A 21,048-nucleotide genomic window follows, 5' to 3' on the forward strand; every position below is an offset into this window, starting at 1 on the left:
GTGACATGACATGTAGACATCAGCCGCAGATTACGAATATAAGATAGAAAAAGGAAATAGAGGCCACGAGGAAGACAGCGTAAGATACCCAAAAAAACTGCTCCATCGAAGTAAGGTAAACACAATCACCTCAAATCTATGTGAGAAATCAAGACGGGAGCTAGCTCGCTTCTTCGCCTTTAACCAAAAAACAGTCCCAGATCAGAGCTGGCGCAGCTTGGGTCAAGACTGGCCGATTGGGTATCAAAAGTTGGCCAGAGGCCATGTAAAATAAATCCAGGATTAGGGTACGGTGTGCAGTAGATAGACCCTGTGCGTGAGAAACTCATCGTGTCAGACTCAGAGGGCACACAAAAACAAAAATCAGGTTGTGAGCCAGGAGAAATTCCTTAATAGTCGACCTTGTCCTCGTGAATGGGCGGCTGGCCCTTTTCAATGGCCCAGGAGATCTTGGCGTTCTCGTCGAGGAAGGCATCCTCGTCGGTGATCGGGATGACACGCGACGTGTGCGCAACTTCCTGTCGGCTGATACCGAGGGGATCGCGAGGGATCCAAAGCAGCGGGACTTGTGAGCCGACAGCAGGGTGGTTGTAAGCGTCACGCTCGACCTCGGGCGAGTAGATCGGGATATCGAGCGGACTGGGCACGAGGCGGCGCAATGCTGCGTAGTCGTGGTACTTGTGTGGGTTCATCCATTTGACAATAAAGTTCGGCTTGCGCTCTGCGGACTCAGGGGCGGGCAGGCCCTTCTCCGGGTCGGCAGAGTCGACAGCACCGACGCCGCTATCGACGTTGGAGACACCGTTGTTTTCTGTCTTGGTTCCTGCAGAGGCGCCAGGCATGCCATCGGACTGTGAGTGCTCATCAACGGAGGCGCTGAGCTGCTTGTCCTGGGCAAGAAGAGCCTCCTCCTCAGCCTCAATATTCTTGGGCAGGTAATCGAGCAGAGGCTGCATGGCCGCATTCATCGAAAGGTGGTACAACACGACGAAGACCAGGAAGATGATCATCAGGACCAGCGGACCCAAAGCCATGCGGTTGGACCCGGTACCAATGGCGAACAGGCCGATTAAGCAGACGATCAGAAGGTAGCAGCCAACAGTGAGATGCTGGAGGGCACGAGTGTAACCACGGCCCTGGCAGTCAATGGTGCCGTTCGACACATACAGCAAGTTGTATCGGTAGGCAAAATAGAAAAGATACAGACCGATGGAAGCGAATCCCATCACCAGAGGGGCGATGCAGGAGTAGATGATACCAATAACAGTCAACAGAGTGAAAGCAGGGTAAACGGTACCCCAACCAAGACCGGCCAGGCTGGACCAACGCTTGTACATCTTGCGAGGAGTGCTGTCCAAGAGCCTACCTAGGATTTTGCCGATAATCAAGCCGGCAATCTGCAGCAGGGCACCAGCACTGAATGATAGACCTTGCAGGACAATGTATGAGATATAGAAGTTGGAAGCCTTGGGGATACTTTTGGCGAGCAAGCTAGCAGCAGATGTGGGGTCATTGATGATTTGAGTGACCGCACTGGTGGCAGCGGAAGAGAGAGTAACGACCAAGAACACCTGGATGACCTGGAAGGCAAAATAGTAGTTCTGTGTAGTCATCTCGATGGCAGACAGACTAACATCACCACCCCATTTGGCACAAAGACGCATGACAATGGGCACCAGAGCCATCAGGACAGCCATCATGATGGTGGGCAGGAGACCGGTGATGACACCACGGATCCAGCTAGGAACATCAAGGATGAACTTCAGGAAGGGAACCTTGTTGGTCAAGTAGGTAATGTTGGAGATCGCACCCACGACGGCAGTGGGGATGGCCCAGAAGATGATAAGCGCGCAGATGAAGCCCAGGGTGACGCTGTGGCGAACGATGCGCTCCCACCACTTGATGCGCAGGTTGGCCCAGACAATCTGAGTTGGATCAAGGCCAATGTAGCGAGGAGACATGTGCAAGGGCAGGTTGTGGGCAACCGACTGGAAGGCAGCCTGGGCATCGGACTGGTGGTAGAACTCAACAAAGACGGACGAGACGAGCTTGACATCACCGGCACGGTGCTTAGCCTGCAGCTCTTCAATTTCGGGGCTAAGGCGCTCGATTTCAGAGCGAGCCCAGTTGATGGTGTCGACCTTCTTGCCAATGAGAAACTTGAGACGGTGAGTAGGACGGTCCTTAGCCTGCACCCAGCGAGCAGCCACGGAGCCAGACTCGTCGTCGAACTCGCCGATAGCCTCCTCCTCGGGGTTGCCATCCTCAACAGTGCCCTTCTTCTTCTTGAGCTGCTTGTTGCGGGCCTTGTTGGCCATAACAATGAGCTTGGTCTCTGCAGCCTCCAGCTTCATGGCGGCGCTGTCGCGCTCCTTCACCTTGTCTTCGAGTTCAGCGGTGTCGGTCGCCAGCCAGACGTTCTTAACCTTCTGGCGGCCAAACATAGTGCGGATCTTCTCCTTGCTCAAGTAGTCCTGGGTGACCGAGGAAAACAGCACAGTACGTGAGGAGATACGGCCCGCATACGCGGGCGAATAGAGGTAAGCTTGGCGCAAGTTGATATAGAACAAGTGTTCACGAGTGATTGTGAAAAAAATCACACCTGGAGAAGGATTAGCAACACTGCGTGTTTGCGACTGTGTCGATGGCCGGGGCGCTCCCTCGCCTGAGTTGGTTTGGGTGTTCTCGTCGCACACGAGGGAAATGAAGGTACATACCAACAAAGATCCAAGCCAGGAAACAGTGGGCGTAGTAGCGTCCATACTCGGTATCGGCAATGTTGGACATACTCAGCAGGTCTAATTGCTGGTTACCGCCCTTACCTGTGGCATTGACAGGGAACAGGATCGGCCAGGTGATGCAGCAGCCGACGAACATCAGGACCGAGATCAGCTTCAGGAAACGCAGCAAAAGATAAGCATCCATGGAGTGGTGTTGCAAGACGTAGGTATCGGGAAGCTTGTACATGGCAGTCACCCAGTTCCAAAAACCAGTTGGGGTCTCGGGGGAACGCTGCCAGGATTTGAGATAGCCGATGTAGGTACGAGGCATATACATTCTGTGGAATTTCTTGCGCAGAATGATGAAAAGCCCAACCATAACCGCGAAAGAGATCAAGGACGGTACAAGGGTGGTTACGAGCGCTGAGGCAGAGCTCGATGCCGAAGACGGGTCATCCTGCGAAATTTCTTAGTATTCTTTCAATCAAGGTTCAGGAACGGTTGTGTGTACACTGGCCCGGGCAAGCAGCCGGTGCCAGGCCCCGGTGTCTGCCATGGTGATAGGATAGAAAGGCGAGAAGTCGAGGGCGGATATCAAGCAGAGTGCTAGCAATTGCGTAGAATTCCAAGAGGTCGTGTAGATGTCGACTGGGGCACACAGTCCCTCGAGAGTTGAAGAGAGAAGGAAAAAGGGAGGGCGCGAGAGAGAACGAGGTCGTTTAAGCTTTGGAAGGGGAGGGGCAAGCTTGTGCTGCTCTGCTGGTCGAGCTGGTCGTGCTGTGGACCGGCGATCTTGGCCCTACGTAACTCTCGAGCTTTTCTTTTTTTTCTTTTTTTTTTTTCTCTATCTGCATTCACCTCGCCAGCTCACTGGACCGACGGGACAGGGGTCTGTTTCTGGGTTTTTTTTTTCTGGACCTTGAGTGTTTTCCTGGCCCCTTCGCAACTCCTGAGCGACTCCACTTATTGTGTGGTGGCGAGTGAGAGGTCGATCCAGACTTGCGCCCGCACTGGATCCCCCGAGATTCGCCCTGCGATCGTCTGCGTCCGGTGGTTCACTGGGTCGATGACTCGATGAAGGTTCTCAAGGTCAGATTCAGGAATCTATCTACTTTGGAGTGCTTAGGGTACATTGGGCAGAACACTCATGCATTGACTGGAGTGGTGGTGTCTCGCAAGCATTTTGATATCGCCCGGAGTTTCCCTACGCAAGGGACTTCAAAAATACACGGAGAAGCCCGAACACCGCCACAGACGCCCCAGCCACACGGGATTACAGTCTCCAGTGTGTTGATCATGATTAAATGAATGGTGATGATGGTCGCGAGACCATCCAATCCACTCGTTCCCCGCAAGGGATGCATATCCCCAGAATCCCAGCCCAAAGCCAAAACCCGTCACGTATGCCGACCAGAGACACGGGGAATCTGAGGTCGATTGCTCGAGGGGCTCCCCGAGCACACGCGAAGAGAGTCATAACATGACTCGGGAATCCAGGGGCTGGAGAGACCGAGAGTGCTCCACCACAGACATGCCCATTAGGTCATGGACGTATCAGGTACAGTAGAACGGAAGGCAGATTGCAGTATGTATTTTCGTACCCCGTACTCCGTCGAAGATGCAAGCTCGGGAAAACAATCCCAATTTGACGGCGTACAGCACAGCCTGGAGATATAACTCCGTCCCCATGAAACGATACAGAACGCAGTCATGCAGCTCGCACAACTCCTGGGGGTCTTTGCCGAGCACGAGTCCGTTCCACGTCAGACCGAGTGTTAGCCCGCTAAACTTTGTCCACAATTACCGCGAGGCAACTATTGAAACGTACAGGCCATCACAGATCGTGCCTATGAGGGCGGGTGCAGAATGCGATCGTCGCCCCGATCTCTGACACCCGGTCGCGAGTCACAGGCAAGACAAGCAAAGAGGAAAAAAAACCAACAATCAAGCCACAGGCGCGTCGACCGAAAACAGGGACTTGCTGTGTTGGACCCAATCGATCGGAGCCTAGCACGCTAAACACGACTAGTGGGCTAAACTATTTGTCGAGGATCAGCCTATTCCCTGCTAATCCATACTAATCCATGCTAACCTCAGCTCTTCCATGGGCCGTGGCTGAACTATCATTTTGTTTTTTTTTTTTTCCTCTTTTTTTTTTCTTCTGTTCTAAATGGGAATTTGATATCCTTTGTAGTTCTGGATTCCAAGTGCCCAAAATTACTATCACAGATGCAACTACGGAGTGCTGCGTACACATTTTAATATTCTCCTCTCAGTGTTGGTTGAATTTTAGGGACTAGGCTGGAATGAAACACCACCAGACCCGCGCTCAGAATGAGAGAATGAGAATCGATAATTTTCGTCATGATAGTCCTCTCCGACCGTGATCGGCGAAATCCTGCGTGCTCGACATGATCTCCCACGGTTGAGACGGTCAAGCCCATCGGATGGTTCATCGCGCGCCCCATCTCCTGTTCCATGTACCGCTCCGGTACCTGATCTACTGTACCCAGTGCGGAAAGTGACTTCGGAGAACATCACCTCGTTTGGTCCGAGGGGGGACCCCACTGAGGAGTTCCTGCGCACGTCACCCTTGGGTTCGACAGGTCACAGAAATTGTTCCTTTTGAGCTTCCCTTTTCAGCCTTTCTTTTTTTCCCGCTTTTCTGATATCAGTTTTCAGCCAATGCGATTGAGCCGAGGCTGCAATGTAGATGTGTTAGGCGTGGTGGTTCCAGTGGTACCCACCACCCGCTCGGCCGTGGATCGTCGGCATTCAATGACGATTACACTTGGAACATCCAGGTTCCCGGGTCATACCAAGTAAAGGCTCAGAACGAGGGCGTTAATGATTTAATAGGACATGGATCATGCTGTAGAATTGTATGTACATATAGGGTGCCTGGTAAATGGATGTGGAGATCAAGACAGAATTGAATGGAAAGCAAAGGGGAAAGCAAAGGGGAAAGCAAAGGGGAAAGCAAAGGGGAAAGGGAAGGCGGACAGGGGTTATCCTGATATATATAAACAGAGTACACAACGAGACGAAACGCGCAAGAAGATGATTAAGAGGTGTTGTGAAGGTGTTGTTGAGACTGTACACGGTACAACGGAAGGATGTTGAACCCAAACAAGTGAGATTCTATCTAACCATAATGAATTCAAGAATATACATGCACAAGATCAAGTCGTCTATTCATGGCAGCGAAGAAGGGTATTATGTAGGGGAAAAAAAACCTCACTGGAGACTGCTGCTCCGAGTACTTTCCTGTAGCTCCTTCTCAAACACATCAATGCCCCGAATCGGCGGGCGGAGACTCAAGAAACTCATCAAGAGTTCGTTAAATTGGAACTGTAAGTCCGGCGGCAGCTGCTTGTGCGCCTTGAGGAGTTCACCAGCCGCCCAGGCGCGTTCGGGATCCCGGAGGTCCGGGTCGCACCCTTGCTCAAGCAGCAACCACAAGAGGGTCTCGCAGGCGGGATGTCGATCGAGCTGATGGTGCTCAATTACCGCGCATATATAGGTTAAGAATCGCCCGGTCTTGGGGGGCGAATCCTTGAAGTCCCACAGCGCGGCGGTAATGTAGATGAGGGCGGCAGTCCGGCAGACCTCTTGGGTCGGCGCGTCGCGGACTACATACATGCGCGAGGCATGCGGTACCTGGGTGGGCCGCGGTCCGCTGGACAACAATGCGAACAGGGGGCGTTCCATTTGGAACGCTTCGAGTCGCTGAGGGGTGTGGATGTGATAGTCGGGGGAGCTGTGCTCCCGCATCAAGTCATGCGCCCCTCGGAGAAAAGTGACCAACCACTGCTGATTCGCAGGATCAGGGATAATACTCGGAGGTGGTGTGAGATACCGCATGTAATGAAGAAAAACCTCCACAGGAGTGTTTGAGCCGGTGCGCGGCCGCATGATACGCACGGCCTCTTCAAGATAACGTTGGGCGTCTTCGAGGCAGCCGAATCGCTGTTCTTGGAGAGCCATGCCCGCCATGGCCATTGCCAATTGATCTTCCTTCATTTTCACAGAACCTACCAATGCATCTTCAATGTTCTTTCGAGCCTGAGTGACATGCCGTTGGACATCTTTGCTGTCTGTGAGGCCATATAGCTGGGCTTTCCACCGCGCACAATATGCTAGGACGGTCGATTGAAATGATACGGGATGCTCCATAGCGGTTCGAAATATTTGGTTTTTGACGTAAGGATTCTGCCCAGACCAATATGTTAATTTGGTTGTCCAGTAGTCAACCAAATCCAAGTCTTCCGGGTCCTGCACCATGGGCAGACTGGAAAATGGGTCTTTTCGAGATGCATCAAGCATCGTCATTGGAGACTCCATGTGTGATAGCGCCGTGGTTGGTTGAAAAGGTGGTTTTGCGGTCGAAATTGCGCTGTGGTGCTAAAGGGGACAGTTAGCAGGGTTCATGTTTGATGTGCATACCAGGAGCCTCAACCGAGGCAATATCTAATCGAGATAGACGCTGGGTAAGAATGGAACCATACCGAGTAGTCTTGCCCGGCGGACGTTGGTCCTGGCGCGCTTGTTACTGCTGTCACCTTTCTGTTATCAGTGCCATACCCCGAGTCCTTCCTGGCCGGCCAGGTGGTGGAATCGGGGGGTAGATCGACCTGTAGGTTTCCATGAGAGAGTTTGCGCTGCTTCTTCTTCTCCTGCACATGATGTCGCATAACATGTGCCCGCTTTTCCTTTGATGACGAGGTTGAGTCGACAAAATAAAACGACTGGTTCTTTGGTTGGGGTTCGGCGTCAGCGGCGCGCCGCCGGCGCCGTGATTTCGCAGATTGAGAGACATCATTTGAAGGCCCTGTCAACATCAATGAGCATGAGCTACAACCAATTTCAAATATCGTGTGTGTGGATCATTGGCATACCTGGAACATCCGGCTCAGCTGGACCTTGGGGCGCATCGACCGGAGGGAGGAGCGACGGATTCACCAGCCGGTGCTCGTTTTCAGACATCGTCGGAACGAAGAGGAGCAAGGGTGCTTTCGACGCCAATTCAGCACCTCCTACAGCAACATACCGCACTGATGTTCGCCAATATTCCTCCAGCCAGTCACTCGAGAGTTGGGCGCAACCATCGCAGGTCTCTCGCAATGTGTAGGCAAGCCTCTCCAATAGGGCGATGAGGCCCAGGAGCAAAGAGAGGGGAGCAGAGGTTGATCCACGGAGAGTTCAAGAAAGGGTTATGAGGGAGGGGATGCTGGCGCTTAACTAGGCAGACGGCAAATTATGCTCTCAACCCGCAATGCAAGGTGAATGAGACGATCCCAATCGACGACAGCGGAAGAGCCGGCTCAGGAGGCGTGAAGTTCTCAAGGCCAGCTTCGAGTCTGCGCTGGAGAAAACAGAACCAGCATCACTTGGAGGAGGAGGGGTTGCAGTGCGTGCAGCTAGCACTGAATGTCTTTGAAGGAAAGCGAGGTGCATTGGTTGCATTTGGGAATTAGGTATTACCCGAACTGGCGAGAGCGTGGCAGAGCCCGGGGGGAAAGTGGGCCGCCCCATCCAGGCTTTTTGGTGTATGAGGATTGGACTGAGCTGCTTGAGTTGAGCTAGCGTACCAACAAGGCGGGCATTAGGATGAAGGGGGGCAAAGAGGGGGGAGGCAAATCCAGTGTCGACAGGGCGCTTCCCGAGCGCCTGACTGGTGGACCGGTTCCAAGTGGGAAGTCCCTAAACGACCTGCCCAGCTGGGAGTGATGGCCGGAGTTCGCTCGGGACCAGCTAGGAACTCGTCGATTAAGGGTGCCAGACCCCTGTGATCCGGTGTTCGGCATGACTGATCGATTCCGACCGCCGGGATCTGATCTCTCTACTGGACCATCTGAGCCATTCGCATGATTGGAAGATTAGAAGTTATCGGGTTGTTGGACCTTCGACCTTTCGACCTTTCGAGGTTGGCGCAGCCAAGGCAGGACCTGTGCCCTGATTGGGACTAGCGCCGCCGTGGCTGGCGGGCCTGCAGAGATTATGGAACGCTGACGATGCTGACATAACAGATCAAATCATCATGATATATCACATGACATCGACCATATAAGTGCTGAGTCAGAAACCACTTAACGCGTCCGATCACCGGAAAAACCACACGTCCGCCGACGCGTTTCGCGTCGCGTTCCCGCGAAAAAAGACCGTCCGACCGCCCCCCCTTGGACTCCATCTAGGCGAGATCGAGAGTGTGTGGCTCTCCATCTTCTGATTCTTGTTCCCCTCCCCGTTCCCCTCGACTTGGTATTCGTGAGAGCCCATTCTGTTTGTTGCGGCCTGACCCTCGGCCCCTCCGCTCTCTTACCATGTCTTCCCTTTTTGATGCTGTCCTCCAGTCCGAATTGGGCTCGGGGTCTGGCGCCCGTGACAATCTCACATCCGACCACCTGCCGAGCTCTCGCCGCTCAGAGAGCGACCATCCGACAAGCGACATCAATGTCTTTCCTGATGATCAAGTCGTCGGAGCCAGCACATCCGCCGTCAGTCGGCTACGGAATCCCTATGCCCCCGGCCCCGCGCCCCTGGTCGACGAAGGTGGAGAAAATGTGCGACGGTCTTTCGAGGACCTTCTTGAGACCTTTATGGAAGAGCCATCGTCATCCGCACCCCCCTCCTCCGGAGAAATGCTCAGCGACAAATACTATATTGCCCAGATCAAGGGCATGAAGAAATTCGAGCTATCTACGCTCTATGTTGACTTCAACCACCTGACCTCGTATGAGAACCCCGTGTTGGCCGATGCCATTGCACAGCAGTACTACCGATTTCTGCCCTTCCTGACCAAGGGCCTTCATAACCTGATCGCCAAGTATGAACCGGAATATTTTGTATCCCACCGATTGGCCTCCAGCGCATCCACACAACCCAGCAACTCGTTTGCATCCGCCTATGCGAGCGTGAACGACAACCCGGATCTGGAGCGTCACATTCGGGAGAAGACTCGCCATCAGCAGACAGATAAGCTCTTTGCTCTTGCTTTTTACAATCTACCGTTGGTTTCCCGACTCCGCCAGCTTCGCACAAACCAGATCGGCAAGCTGCTTTCAATCTCTGGAACCGTCACCCGAACCTCTGAAATCCGACCGGAGCTGTGGCTGGGAACTTTTATTTGCGAGGGTTGCAAGACAGTTGTCCAAAATGTGGAACAAACCTTCAAGTACACTGAGCCTACCGAATGCCCGAACGCAACCTGTGGTAACCGGAATGGCTGGCGGCTGGACATTGGAAAAAGTACCTTTGTTGATTGGCAAAAGGTCAAGCTCCAGGAATCATCTCACGAAATCCCAACCGGAAGCATGCCGCGCACCATGGATGTCATTCTCCGTGGTGAAATGGTCGATCGCGCCAAGGCTGGTGAACGCTGCATCTTCACTGGCACTTTGATCGTTGTTCCCGATGTCAGTCAGCTGGGTCTCCCCGGTGTACGCCCTGAGGCTGTTCGAGATAACAGTTCTTTCCGAGGAAGTGAAATCGGCGGCGGTGGAGTGTCTGGGCTGAAGGCACTAGGTGTCCGCGACCTGACCTACCGTTTGGCGTTCCTCGGCTGCATGGTGACCCCAGACACAACTACTCCTGGCCAGAAGCCGGAGCAGCAGCTTAGTGGTCAAGCAAACAACATTCTCGCGTCTTTGGGCCAGAACCTAGACCGCGAAATGGACGATGACAAGGCACAGGAGGCTTTCCTCAATAACTTGACTGCAACCGAAGTCGAAGATCTGAAGCGATTGGTGCACACAGAATATATCTACTCAAAACTGGTGCACTCGATTGCCCCAATGACCTGGGGTCACGAGCAGATTAAGAAGGGTCTGCTCTTGCAATTGATTGGCGGTGTCCCCAAAACTACTCAGCAGGAAAGCCTGCAGCTACGTGGTGACATTAATGTTTGCATCGTAGGCGATCCGTCAACCAGCAAGAGTCAATTCTTGAAGTAAGTTACACTACACTTCAATTTATCAAATTCCTTCGAATCAACTTGCTAACATGGGAAACCAGGTACATTTGCTCTCTCCATCCTCGCGCAGTCTATACCAGTGGTAAAGCTTCATCCGCTGCTGGTTTGACGGCGTCTGTTGTCAAAGATTCCGAAACTGGAGAGTTTACTATCGAAGCCGGTGCGCTGATGCTCGCGGTATGTGTTATCGAATTCATTCTGCCTCAATATTAGTCACTAATAATGTGATAATCTAGAACGGAGGTGGTATTTGCGCCATTGATGAATTCGACAAGATGGACATCGCCGACCAAGTCGCCATCCACGAAGCTATGGAACAACAAACCATTTCCATCGCCAAGGCCGGCATCCACACGACTCTCAACGCCCGCGCCTCTATTCTCGCCGCAGCCAACCCCATTGGCGGCCGATACAACCCGAAGCTGACACTGCGTCAGAACCTCAATTTCAGCGCACCCATCATGAGTCGATTCGATGTATTTTTCGTCATCCGCGACGAGCCTCGCGAAGACGCGGACAGAAAATTGGCCAAGCACATTGTCGACGTGCACATGAACCGCGACAAGGCCATCGACCCCCCTCTGACCACGGAACAGCTGCAGCGATACATCCAGTTCGCGCGCACATTCCGCCCCATTTTCACTGAGGAGGCCAAGGCCCTGCTTGTCCAGCGATACAAGGAGCTTCGTGCCAACGACACGCAAGGCGTGGGACGCAACTCATTCCGTATTACCGTGCGTCAGCTCGAATCTATGATCCGATTATCCGAGGCCGTCGCCAAGGCGAACTGTGTCGAGGAGATCAGCGAGGAATTCGTCGACGAGGCGTACGATCTGCTCCGCCAGAGCATCGTGACCGTCCAAAAGGACGACGTTGAGTTTGACGATGAGCCGGCCCGTAAACTGGACGAAGACCATGAGATGGCCGACCGGGATCGCGATGGCGACAGCCCCATGCGTGAGGAACCGGATGATGAGCAGCAGCAGCAGCCGACACGCGTGAAGACCAAGATCACTTATGAGAAGTACGCCACGATCCTGAACTATGTTGTGCAGCGCATCCGCGAGGACGAAGTCAACCAGGGCGAGGGTGTCGAGCACGAGGACTTGATCGTCTGGTACCTGGAGCAGATTGAGGACCAGATGGGTGGCGAGGAGGACATGCTTCGCGAGCGTGACCTGTGCGCCAAGGTCATCAAGCGCATGGTCAAGGAGCGCATCGTCCTGCGGATCGCGTCGAGTCTTGACGAGGATGCGGCAACACAGGCGACTGATGCTGGCGAGAAGGTTCTCTACGTGCTGCATCCGAACGTCGCATTCGAGGATCTGTAGTAAGGTTTCTACGGTATGATGTGAGCTCCAGCTGGGGCTGGTAGAGGGAGGAGAGGTTTATCTTTTGTTTCTGCGATTCGGTGCTTGCTTAGCATTTTCAGGATGGATTTCATGGAGCATGGGGTTATGAGTGATGATATCCGTTTTGTTTTCTTTACACCTGCGGCTACTTATGGGACGGTACTATTCTGAACAGGAAATGTATTCTTTCCGACTTTCACCAGCATCTTGTCGTGTATATTGTCCACTGTTATCAATAATAAGTCTTGAGTGTGTGGCGCTGGACATATGATAACCCTTTTTAAGCCAGCTGATCTCAACTCAACTCCACGTCCCATTCGCAGGCCCGAAATAACCAACCTCGGGCATCGCTTTGTAGGCGACGCCCTGGCCATCCGCCGTGTTCAAATACACAGTATTGCCCCACCAATCAGGGAAGGTGGCTCCAGGGTATGAAATGCAGAAGAAGATGACAATGCCGCTGAGTGCGAGGCCCGTATCCAGCGCGGCAGCCAAGACGTAGTTATACTTCGTCCACCAGGCGAAGAAACGACGCTTCAAGATATGGTTGAAGATGAAGTTGACCAATGCCCAGCTGGAATAGTTGATGCCGGTTGCTAGGAAGAACATGGGAAATTAGCGTTGGAGGAGCAAGCATGGAAAGCTGGGACACGTACCAGGAGGAACATTATACGTCCCCACAAAGATGAGGGGCCAGTTGATTAGCTTCCAAAACCGCTGCCTGGTATACCGGTACAGCAGCCAGGTCACCACTGGAGCTACAGCGCCAATCCAGAAGAAATGCAACAGACCGGAATAGATCTGGCCCACCGAGTAGAGCCGCCGCGGCCCGACGAGACCCCAAATTACAGATGAAGAGTAGACAGTTCGGCCATTGGGACAAGTAAACCCATCTGACTGGTCAGACTGACAGATGTCATCGATGTTGCCCAGCATCCACAGCGTGACACCAGCTTGAGTGAGAGCACCAAGGATTGTCGCCAGGCCCTGGGCGATAAAGGTTGTGCGTGGCGGCACTTTCAAATAGTGCGCAAGTTTCATGTCCATGGCAAAATAGACGCCCTGGCCAACGACGTCGGTGGACAGGATTTTGAAGATCATGTTTGCCAGCGGCTTGCCTTCGAAGAGATATCCCCCTATGAACTCGGACAGCACATTAAGCTGATTTGCATCGACATTGGTAATGCCCTGCACAATGCCGCAGGGTATCATATAGAGGGCGGGGATGATGAGGCCCAAAAAGACGCCATAAACAGGTAGCTTGGTTTGGTAGACCTCCACCATTGCGATGGCCATGGCCATAATGACGACGATAATAGCAGCATACCAGTACCATGGGGTTTTGCGGTAGGAGGCTCGGACAAGCCGTGCGTGGATATCGAGTCTATTGCGGCCTTTCATCGCAGCCCAGAGGTCGCTGGCATGCCAGATTCCGATGTGCGTGAGTACAGAAGTGATGGAGGCGAAAGAGAGGCCGTATACAAACGCGAACGTGGCGCCCAGGTATGGCGGCGAATACTTGCGATATGCAGCGACATCGAGGGTATTGTCTGCCGCGATGACTCGCGCCGTGTCAAAGACCGCCCCTGTGTTGTCGTATACATCGCTGGTCATGAGGGGGAGATAAGCCGTGAACCAGATATTCTTGTAGTATAGGATCGGGACGATGATCCAGTAGAAAAATGCAAAGCCGAGAAAGACGTTGATCGCTGCCCACGACGGTGACAAGAGCGGGTTTGTATTGTAAGCTATCTGGCTCCAGTCAAAAGTAATTGGGCTAAGCCCCAGGCCAGTTTGCATTCCGAATAGCTGATTGACAACCACGTTCTTCGGCACGATCCAGCAGACCCACGTGAAATATGAGAGAGCCGTAAACATCAAGCCCGGGAAGAAGTACCAAACGAATGCACCGGCCATGACGTACATGAAGAATCGCAGACGCGAGATACGCCAGCCATTGGCAATCGAATTTGCTCGGGAGTGCAAGGTTTCCAACATAGCGCAATTGGATAACACACCAGGCCAGATGATCCGGGCAGGCTCCACTAGCCATGGCGCCGATAACCCGGCCACGCCAAATCCCAGTAGCTGGGCGCACAGCACGATCATCACATAGAAGCCGGGTTTGAGCTTGAAGTTGTAGAATGAAGGGCTGGCGGCCTGGATGATGTTTGTGGCATCGGCAGTCGCAAAGCCAAAAGATACATTGCTCATAATCACGATGAGCGCATGTTCCTTGATATTGAAGTGCCGGTCTGGATTGATCACGAAGCTTCCCAAGGCCCCAAGGCGGATGGACTTTAACGGCAGGGTTTTTGCAAGGAAAACCCCAAGTGGATAAGCCAGTAATTCTGCGACCAGCGCAACAATGTGCACAGATGGATATCGCAGCGAGAAAAATTGATTAATGCCAGACCCGAGGATAGTAAACACTATGCCCAGCACCCACATCCGGACAGTGTTGACCGGCATGGTAGGGTCGTCGGTCTCGGGCACGACTGCTCGCACTGATTTTTGCCATCAGTGTCAGTATTTCTAAGTGATTTCTGCAAAGTTGAAGTCTAGGCAATGCCTGAGAAACAGAATAAAATCTCAGATGTGTACAACTCACCTTCTGGAAAAGGAGAGCGATTAGATTCGTAACTAAACTCCTCATTTGTGTTCTCGACATCGTCCACCTCCACTTCGATCTTGTCCGTACTGCCTTCCCCTATTTCCTCATCGGCCCGGACAAGCGCTGGCTTCAAGCTCTCTGCATTCATCTCCTTGGCTTCCATGATTGATGCTGCCATGTCTAGATATCTCCAGATCTTGGAAATGAAGGAGCGAGATGAGGATAATTCAGGCAATTCCCCAAAACTCGCCGTGCAGAGCCCGTGAAACTCGGCAAGGTCACACTTGCCCTTGCGTGCCGGCGCATTCTTTTAACGCGTGGTGTCCATGCCATTGCCAGGATCTAGTGCGAGTCACAACGCGGGGAAGCATAGAGATAAGGCCACGAGGAGACGAGAAGACGCCCGACAAAAGTGGAGTTGGCGAGCTTAGCTCGAGATAGGCAGGTCGAACCCCGCTTTTCAGATGCTTTGCGGCACGAATGTTTCATGGCGAATGTGATAAAGAAACACTGTTTTTTTCTTATCTGTCTCTGTAGACCCTCTGGTATATACTCCAAGCAGCAGAACGTGTAGGGGGAAAGCATGCTTTAAGGGCTGAGCTGAATGCAAGTGCTTCGTACAGATTAAAGTGGACAGAATGATAAGCATAAACTCTCCCGCATCCACAATCTCCCGTAGCCTTGTAACCTCGTTATCAGGAACCACGGGACAGAAGCCAGCTACTACATTTGCCGACCGATAACGTGATATGCTAGAGAATAACTTAGAGGCAGTTATCCTGAGGTTCCGAAACCGAGCAGGTACCTACGAGGTACTTCGAACTGCTCAACAGGTGTGATAAGGGCCGCCTAAGGCTCTCTCCAAGGCTCTCGCTTTCGGGCTACAACGGGGCCAAGTCCAAACCAGCCCAACGAACAAAGAAAAACATCAAACAAGCCTCCTGGTGTTGGCCAATCTCACACCGGCCCCAGAATCGGGGGAGACGTGTAGGAAGGACTGGCAAACTGGCATACGCAAAATTCAACATGTAACAAGAATCGAGGGTTTGACCGCTAGACTTCTATTTAGCCGACGGGCCAACACCCGCCGGAATCTCCAGAGAAGTAATCAAGTAATCGGGATCTGCCTGGCCCAGTTCCCCCTAGAATTAATCCATGTCGCTCTTGCGCCGCCAGTCGCAAACTTCTACAAGCCGACCAGAGTCTAGGTCCGCCATCGGATATTGATGCCCCTGTATCCCCTGGACCATCCATTCATAGCCGGGTAATAGGACAAGGAATCTCATCCAGTTCATGCCGGATCGACTAACCCCTAGGGCCCTGTGCAGCAGCCACGGAAACTAGAAGGGGGGGGGGGGCAAACTATCGGCTGTGATCGATGCATCTGCCCGAAGCAGGCACAATCAAATTGCCCGGGAGGGCGAGAGACAGCATCTACGGGCCCGTTGGGGCTGCACGGAATGCTGCACAAATTCAAGGTCGGAAGCCAGCGATCGAGATCAGCCGGCTCAGTTGTCGAGACGAGGAAAAAGGGAAGGATCAAAGAAATCTCGGCGAAGCCGCGCCGTCCGCTCAAATGGGAATTCGCGGCCGCTGGCAGCACGCCGGGCTCGCACATGCTGAAGGCATTGGATAGTGCATCGAAACTTTCGAGAAGCGAACAGGGCGAATAATGAAATAAAGGGTTACCCAGCAGAATTCTAGGAGATCAGAGCGACCGGCAGGTCTTTTCTTTTGGTTGTTGTTTTGGCTCTGCGCGTACAGATTTGAAGGGATATCGAATGATCGGTGTTTCCTTGTTGGCATACGCAGCCAAGGCGGTTCGCTGGGGGATGGGGGCATGAGCGTCCAAAATCCAGGAAATTGAAGTGTAGTATGTAGCTCAGGGGATATTCTCCGACCAACCGCCAACGCGAACACGCCCACAACCGGTGATGGCGCTGGGTATTCCTTCTGTTGGCGTTGGTGATAGTCCAACTAACCGCACTATCACAAGCAAGGTGCCCGGGGGAAAACAGTGAAGGAGAACAAAGCCATCGTGCTCCAATCGCTACCGTCAACACCGTCTTCCCCGGGGCTCCTCGTAATGATTGCTGAATGACTGGGATCTTCGATGACCAATCTCGGTGCTTTTGGTGATTATAGAGGGATCTGAGGTCAGCTTGCCTTGCGACTGTGCCATTTTCCTTTTCCTTTTCCTAGCCTCCGTGCTTTGCACCCTTTGACTATTCGCTGCTATCCGCAACCTGTCTCGAACCTAATCCAGCCAGAATGCCCGTGCCATGAATCAGGTTAATCAGGGGGAAAGGGAAAAGGTAACCGGGCGCCCCGTGTTTGTTATGGATTCCCGATCAAGCCCATCTGGCTTCTTTCGTGACGCGTATCAAATGAGAACTATTAGATTTCGCGGTGAAGAGAAGGGAGAGCGGGCCCCCATCGATCGCTGCGGGCGTGACCGTGCGGAGCGCGCGGGTTGCACTCCCCGGGCTTTTTGGGTTACTCATTCTGCAAAAGAGACAGAGCGCTTGTGCGATCTCAGATTCTGATGGGCTGCACTGCTGTGCAGCCTCCTATGTCACATTCTCCCGAGTGGGTCAATCCGGCATCTGAGCGCCCTTGTTGGTATTCCCCCACGGGGTTACTAGGATCCCATAGTTCAGCCGGTCCCTTCGGTGGTACTACTTTAGTGTTGAGAAGGATGGAACGGACAGGGTCTCAGCATGGTAGACTTTGACGACATAGAAAGCATCCCTGACTCAGAACCATCAGACCCTCCAAAAGTCCCAAAGTCTGCTTGGGGGAGACGGTCTGCACCGATCTAGATCCGTGCAGCTGTGGCAAACCTGGCACTGGGGTGGCTGCGATATGTCAGGCGGTGGGATTTGGAAGAGGCGCCGGGGAGTCGGGAAGACTGTCGATCTCCGTGCTGCCGATGCCATTGGATGTGATCCTTTCTGCAGAAGAGGCTGGGGCTGGGGGAGCTTGGGGGGGGAGCTCTCGCCTCTCGCGGGGAATTGGTTGGGTGTCGACTACTGGACGGCTCGGACGAGCAACCGGACTCTAGATGCTGTGTCCAACCTCCCCGGGCATTTTGGATGGTGGGCCCAGCATAGCTAGGAGTGTCCTTGCGTTTCACGATGTGGTTCAGAGATCTTGCATCGCAGGTGCAGATGTGGATGCAGGGAACTCCTGGTTGGGACGACAGGATCAGTCGGTAGGACACTGCTAACCCTCATCGACAGTCCATTCCAGGATGGCAACACACCAAAAGCATTCTGCATTCTGGTTTGCTGGTCCGTTTCGCCTCTCAGGCCGATCGAGTGGTGATCCTGTTGTGTTTGTTCATCCAGTATAGCTAGTGGACGACGGAGAGAGGAGATAGATCCTCTTGATTCCACCAACAAACTCCAAGCCCCCAACCCCTAGTTATCCCCAGCCGGTATGGTGCATCGTTTGCATCTACTCGAGGATCTACAATTCGAGGCTGCTCGGCGGCAGGTAGTCGACGGGCAGTCCCAACGCAGCCCAGCGTACACAGTCCATTACCCTCCCTACATGGGAACCGAGGGACCATGTGTCGTCAACTGCTCGCCTTGATCGAGTACTCCTAGGACCAATCCGGACAAAAATCCGACATGCCCCTTTGGTGAAATGAAATCGTCCTTCAGAACCCACCCGCCTCCTTCAGGACCTCCGAAATGTCCACCTCCCGAGGCCCGACTCGGGAGATCTCCACTGTACTCAATTACCCAGGACGATGGTAACAGGGACGAGACTAGAAGAGCTAGAAAGAACTAATGAAACACCGAGGACCTCGCGAAAAGGGGGCCAGACGGGCGGAGAGCCCCACGAGCCCGACGCGCTGATCGATGATAGACCGCGGCCCGTCCCAACTGAACCAGACTTTCACCTGGTCCAAGAGCTTTGTAGTAATGAACCATCATGCTCAGTTCGCTTGTAGGAAGTGACAGCAGAACCATCGATGCAGTACCAAAAGTCCCGAGGAACCTGTCAAATGGACATGAAGAATGCCACTGTCGTCAGTGTGCCTTTGGCTGTCGATAGCCAATGCGACGTATCATGTATCACTTCCTCTTCCTCACAAATCTCACAGTCCTCCCCTCTCCCCTTTTTTTTGCTTGTTAGGATCCTGTATTCCCCGTTCCCCGGCGGGCCGCGCAGCGGGCGCAAGTACGAATTATGGAGCATCTGTCGCGAAGTAATGATATCCTGGGCCCCGGGTCACGGACATGTGCAACTCGATGCCTCGCATTCCAGCCATCTGGTCGCAAGTTCGACATGTCGGATTGGGACGATGATCATCGACGGAAAAAGGGGGGGGGAGGGAACCCAGCGATGAAGGTCACCCAGGGTGGCGGGTTTGGAGTCTCCACTTAGTGGGCCCGGGGAAAACAGCTGGGAATGCCGCCGCGACGCTAAAGGCGTTCATCTGCTCCTCATCGAGCAGCAAGTCTCCGGTGGGTTCGATGTGTCGAGAAAGCGCGGTGAAACAAAGTACCGGACAGTGTTGTAGGGTTATCGAGTCGTAGGTACTAGACTCTGTACAAAGGGAATGGATGTGTTTTTGGGAAGTTCCGGGATATGCGACCGTCATCTCAACTCCTTTGACCTGTTTATATTTTTGTTTTGTTCTATTTCTTTTTCATGGGGACACGAGAGGATCGATAGATCGATTAATTTTTGCGTCGAGGCGTGTTTTCCTCTGTGTGAATGACTCGAGGTTGCGATGAAGGCCTAGGCTCCCATAGCGGGATGGGCTAGACTCCGTGTCGCTTTCCCTCCCCCACCCCCGGTGCTCCCCGGTGTTCCCAATGAAACCGGAGAAGAGAACGCCAGAGCACGATGAAACAAAGAGAGTGGCGAGTCCACGCGGTCTCGTTGGTGGATTTTGCAGTGGACGGGGAGAATTGGGCGAGCGGTGATTCGCGCGAAAACCCGGGGCGTCCCGGCGAACGGAGGTTATTGGTAGTCGCGGGGAAACGGCTATGGACCACGGCTCAGTCTCTTTCCTGTGTTGAAAGCTATTTCCTGAAGCTGTTTGACCAGGTGACTGATGTTCTCATTTTTGTGTCGAGTTCCCGGCTGGGCATGCGATGGCGGTGGCCACTGTATAGATCGATCCGCAGGACCAGTGGACTCAAACAAAGCAGAGCCCTACATACCGAACGAGGCAGTAGTCCTCCAAAGGTCCTGAACTATAACACGCCGTGCAAACCCCAAGCATCCAGCGTCCAGCGGTTCCGGCTCAATGCTCTGCCCCTCCGACCGCTCCTTTCTCCAGTGGAGACGGGGAGGCTTCCGGGACAGCGGGAACCGTTAGCCAATTTTTCAGTCACAAGCACCCTCGTCCAATCAGACGGGATAGATGAAACCAGTGTAGTCCATTTTGTCCCGTTCTTCATTTTCGGGGGCCACGATGTCCCGAACTAAGAGGGTAGGTCACTCCGGTGGCCCGCAACGGACCCGGCCGTTCTTTTAGTTACCCTTATGGCCGCGGTCTAGGGGCTTTCGCCATGTTCCAGACGGTGGTTCGGAAGTGACTGGCGGGCCCGTAAATGAATTCTCCACGGGGGGTTTGGGATGAAAAGGACCCGACACGGAGGAATGGTGGAGATGATGGTGGAAAGAACTCGCCCCAAGGATCGGACGGGATCAAAGGCTCATGGCCTCGACCCTATCCAGGCTTGAAAAGAAACAGGAGGGCCTTCATTCCCGCGGCCGCTGGAATTTCTTTTCTTGCATCAGGACAAACTCCATCACAAACCCCCCGTATTGTGATTCATATCTACCTAGCTTCCGAGCTTCCTAGCATCCGCGGCTTGAGCCACAATCGAAGTATACGACCCAACCCTCGGAAAAAGACAAACAACCCAACATTCAAGAATCGGTGTTGACGTGTTAACGGGTTGATCTTGCTCCTTCAATTTTTTCCAACCTGGCAAGTTGACCGCCAGACGCCATCGACGATCAAACATCGCGGTGTTCGAGCGGCGTTGTTGTTTGGGCGCTTCCCTACAGGAGTTCCAATCGACACTACTGCACGATCCTCTTCCATTTTCCCACCAGAAGTACCGTGGCCAGAGGACCCCCCCGGCTTCAGGTACAGACACATACACCCCTTCCATCTCCGACATCTGCGGCGACGGGTCTCCGTCTAAACCGGGCCGGAATCTGCAGCCCTTCCCGCCAACAGCCTGCTTCTTCACCCCTCTCTCTTCCAGCGGTGAAAATTTGGCGTCCGGCGATTGGGGGATTTTCATCGAGGCTGGTGAAGACACCGCCAGAGACAATCTGATTTTTTTCCGGACCAGATCTTCCCCGCTGCAGCCTGTTGGGCCGCCCTGGAGATTTTTGACCGCAAGGGGGTGT

General features: G+C 53.4%; 5 protein-coding genes across 5 annotated transcripts; 2 read left to right on the plus strand and 3 right to left on the minus strand.

Moving 5' to 3' along the window:
• Positions 1–389: 389 nt before the first annotated feature.
• Positions 390–3,276, minus strand: N7462_004820 (uncharacterized protein; the record flags this gene model as incomplete). Its single annotated transcript, XM_057076546.1, has 3 exons — positions 390–2,602; positions 2,718–3,177; positions 3,232–3,276. 3 exons carry the CDS (start codon positions 3,274–3,276, stop codon positions 390–392), a joined length of 2,718 nt encoding a protein of 905 aa, XP_056936051.1.
• Positions 3,277–5,957: 2,681 nt separating this feature from the next.
• On the minus strand, positions 5,958–7,706 carry N7462_004821 (uncharacterized protein; the record flags this gene model as incomplete). Its single annotated transcript, XM_057076547.1, has 3 exons — positions 5,958–7,124; positions 7,229–7,551; positions 7,619–7,706. The coding sequence occupies 3 exons, from the start codon at positions 7,704–7,706 to the stop codon at positions 5,958–5,960; spliced, it is 1,578 nt and encodes a 525-aa protein (XP_056936052.1).
• A 1,337-nt stretch (positions 7,707–9,043) lies between these two features.
• On the plus strand, positions 9,044–12,023 carry N7462_004822 (MCM DNA helicase complex subunit MCM6; the record flags this gene model as incomplete). Its single annotated transcript, XM_057076548.1, has 3 exons — positions 9,044–10,668; positions 10,734–10,869; positions 10,929–12,023. 3 exons carry the CDS (start codon positions 9,044–9,046, stop codon positions 12,021–12,023), a joined length of 2,856 nt encoding a protein of 951 aa, XP_056936053.1.
• A 321-nt stretch (positions 12,024–12,344) lies between these two features.
• optD (uncharacterized protein) lies at positions 12,345–14,836 on the minus strand (the record flags this gene model as incomplete). The annotated part of the gene is made up of 3 exons (XM_057076549.1): positions 12,345–12,640; positions 12,701–14,551; positions 14,656–14,836. The coding sequence occupies 3 exons, from the start codon at positions 14,834–14,836 to the stop codon at positions 12,345–12,347; spliced, it is 2,328 nt and encodes a 775-aa protein (XP_056936054.1).
• Positions 14,837–16,036: 1,200 nt separating this feature from the next.
• On the plus strand, positions 16,037–16,294 carry N7462_004824 (uncharacterized protein; the record flags this gene model as incomplete). Its single annotated transcript, XM_057076550.1, has 1 exon — positions 16,037–16,294. The coding sequence occupies one exon, from the start codon at positions 16,037–16,039 to the stop codon at positions 16,292–16,294; it is 258 nt and encodes an 85-aa protein (XP_056936055.1).
• Between the last annotated feature and the right edge of the window lie 4,754 nt (positions 16,295–21,048).

This window comes from Penicillium macrosclerotiorum, assembly GCF_028827735.1.
Source record: "Penicillium macrosclerotiorum strain IBT 26536 chromosome Unknown utg000003l_segment0_segment0, whole genome shotgun sequence".
NCBI lineage: Eukaryota > Fungi > Ascomycota > Eurotiomycetes > Eurotiales > Aspergillaceae > Penicillium > Penicillium macrosclerotiorum.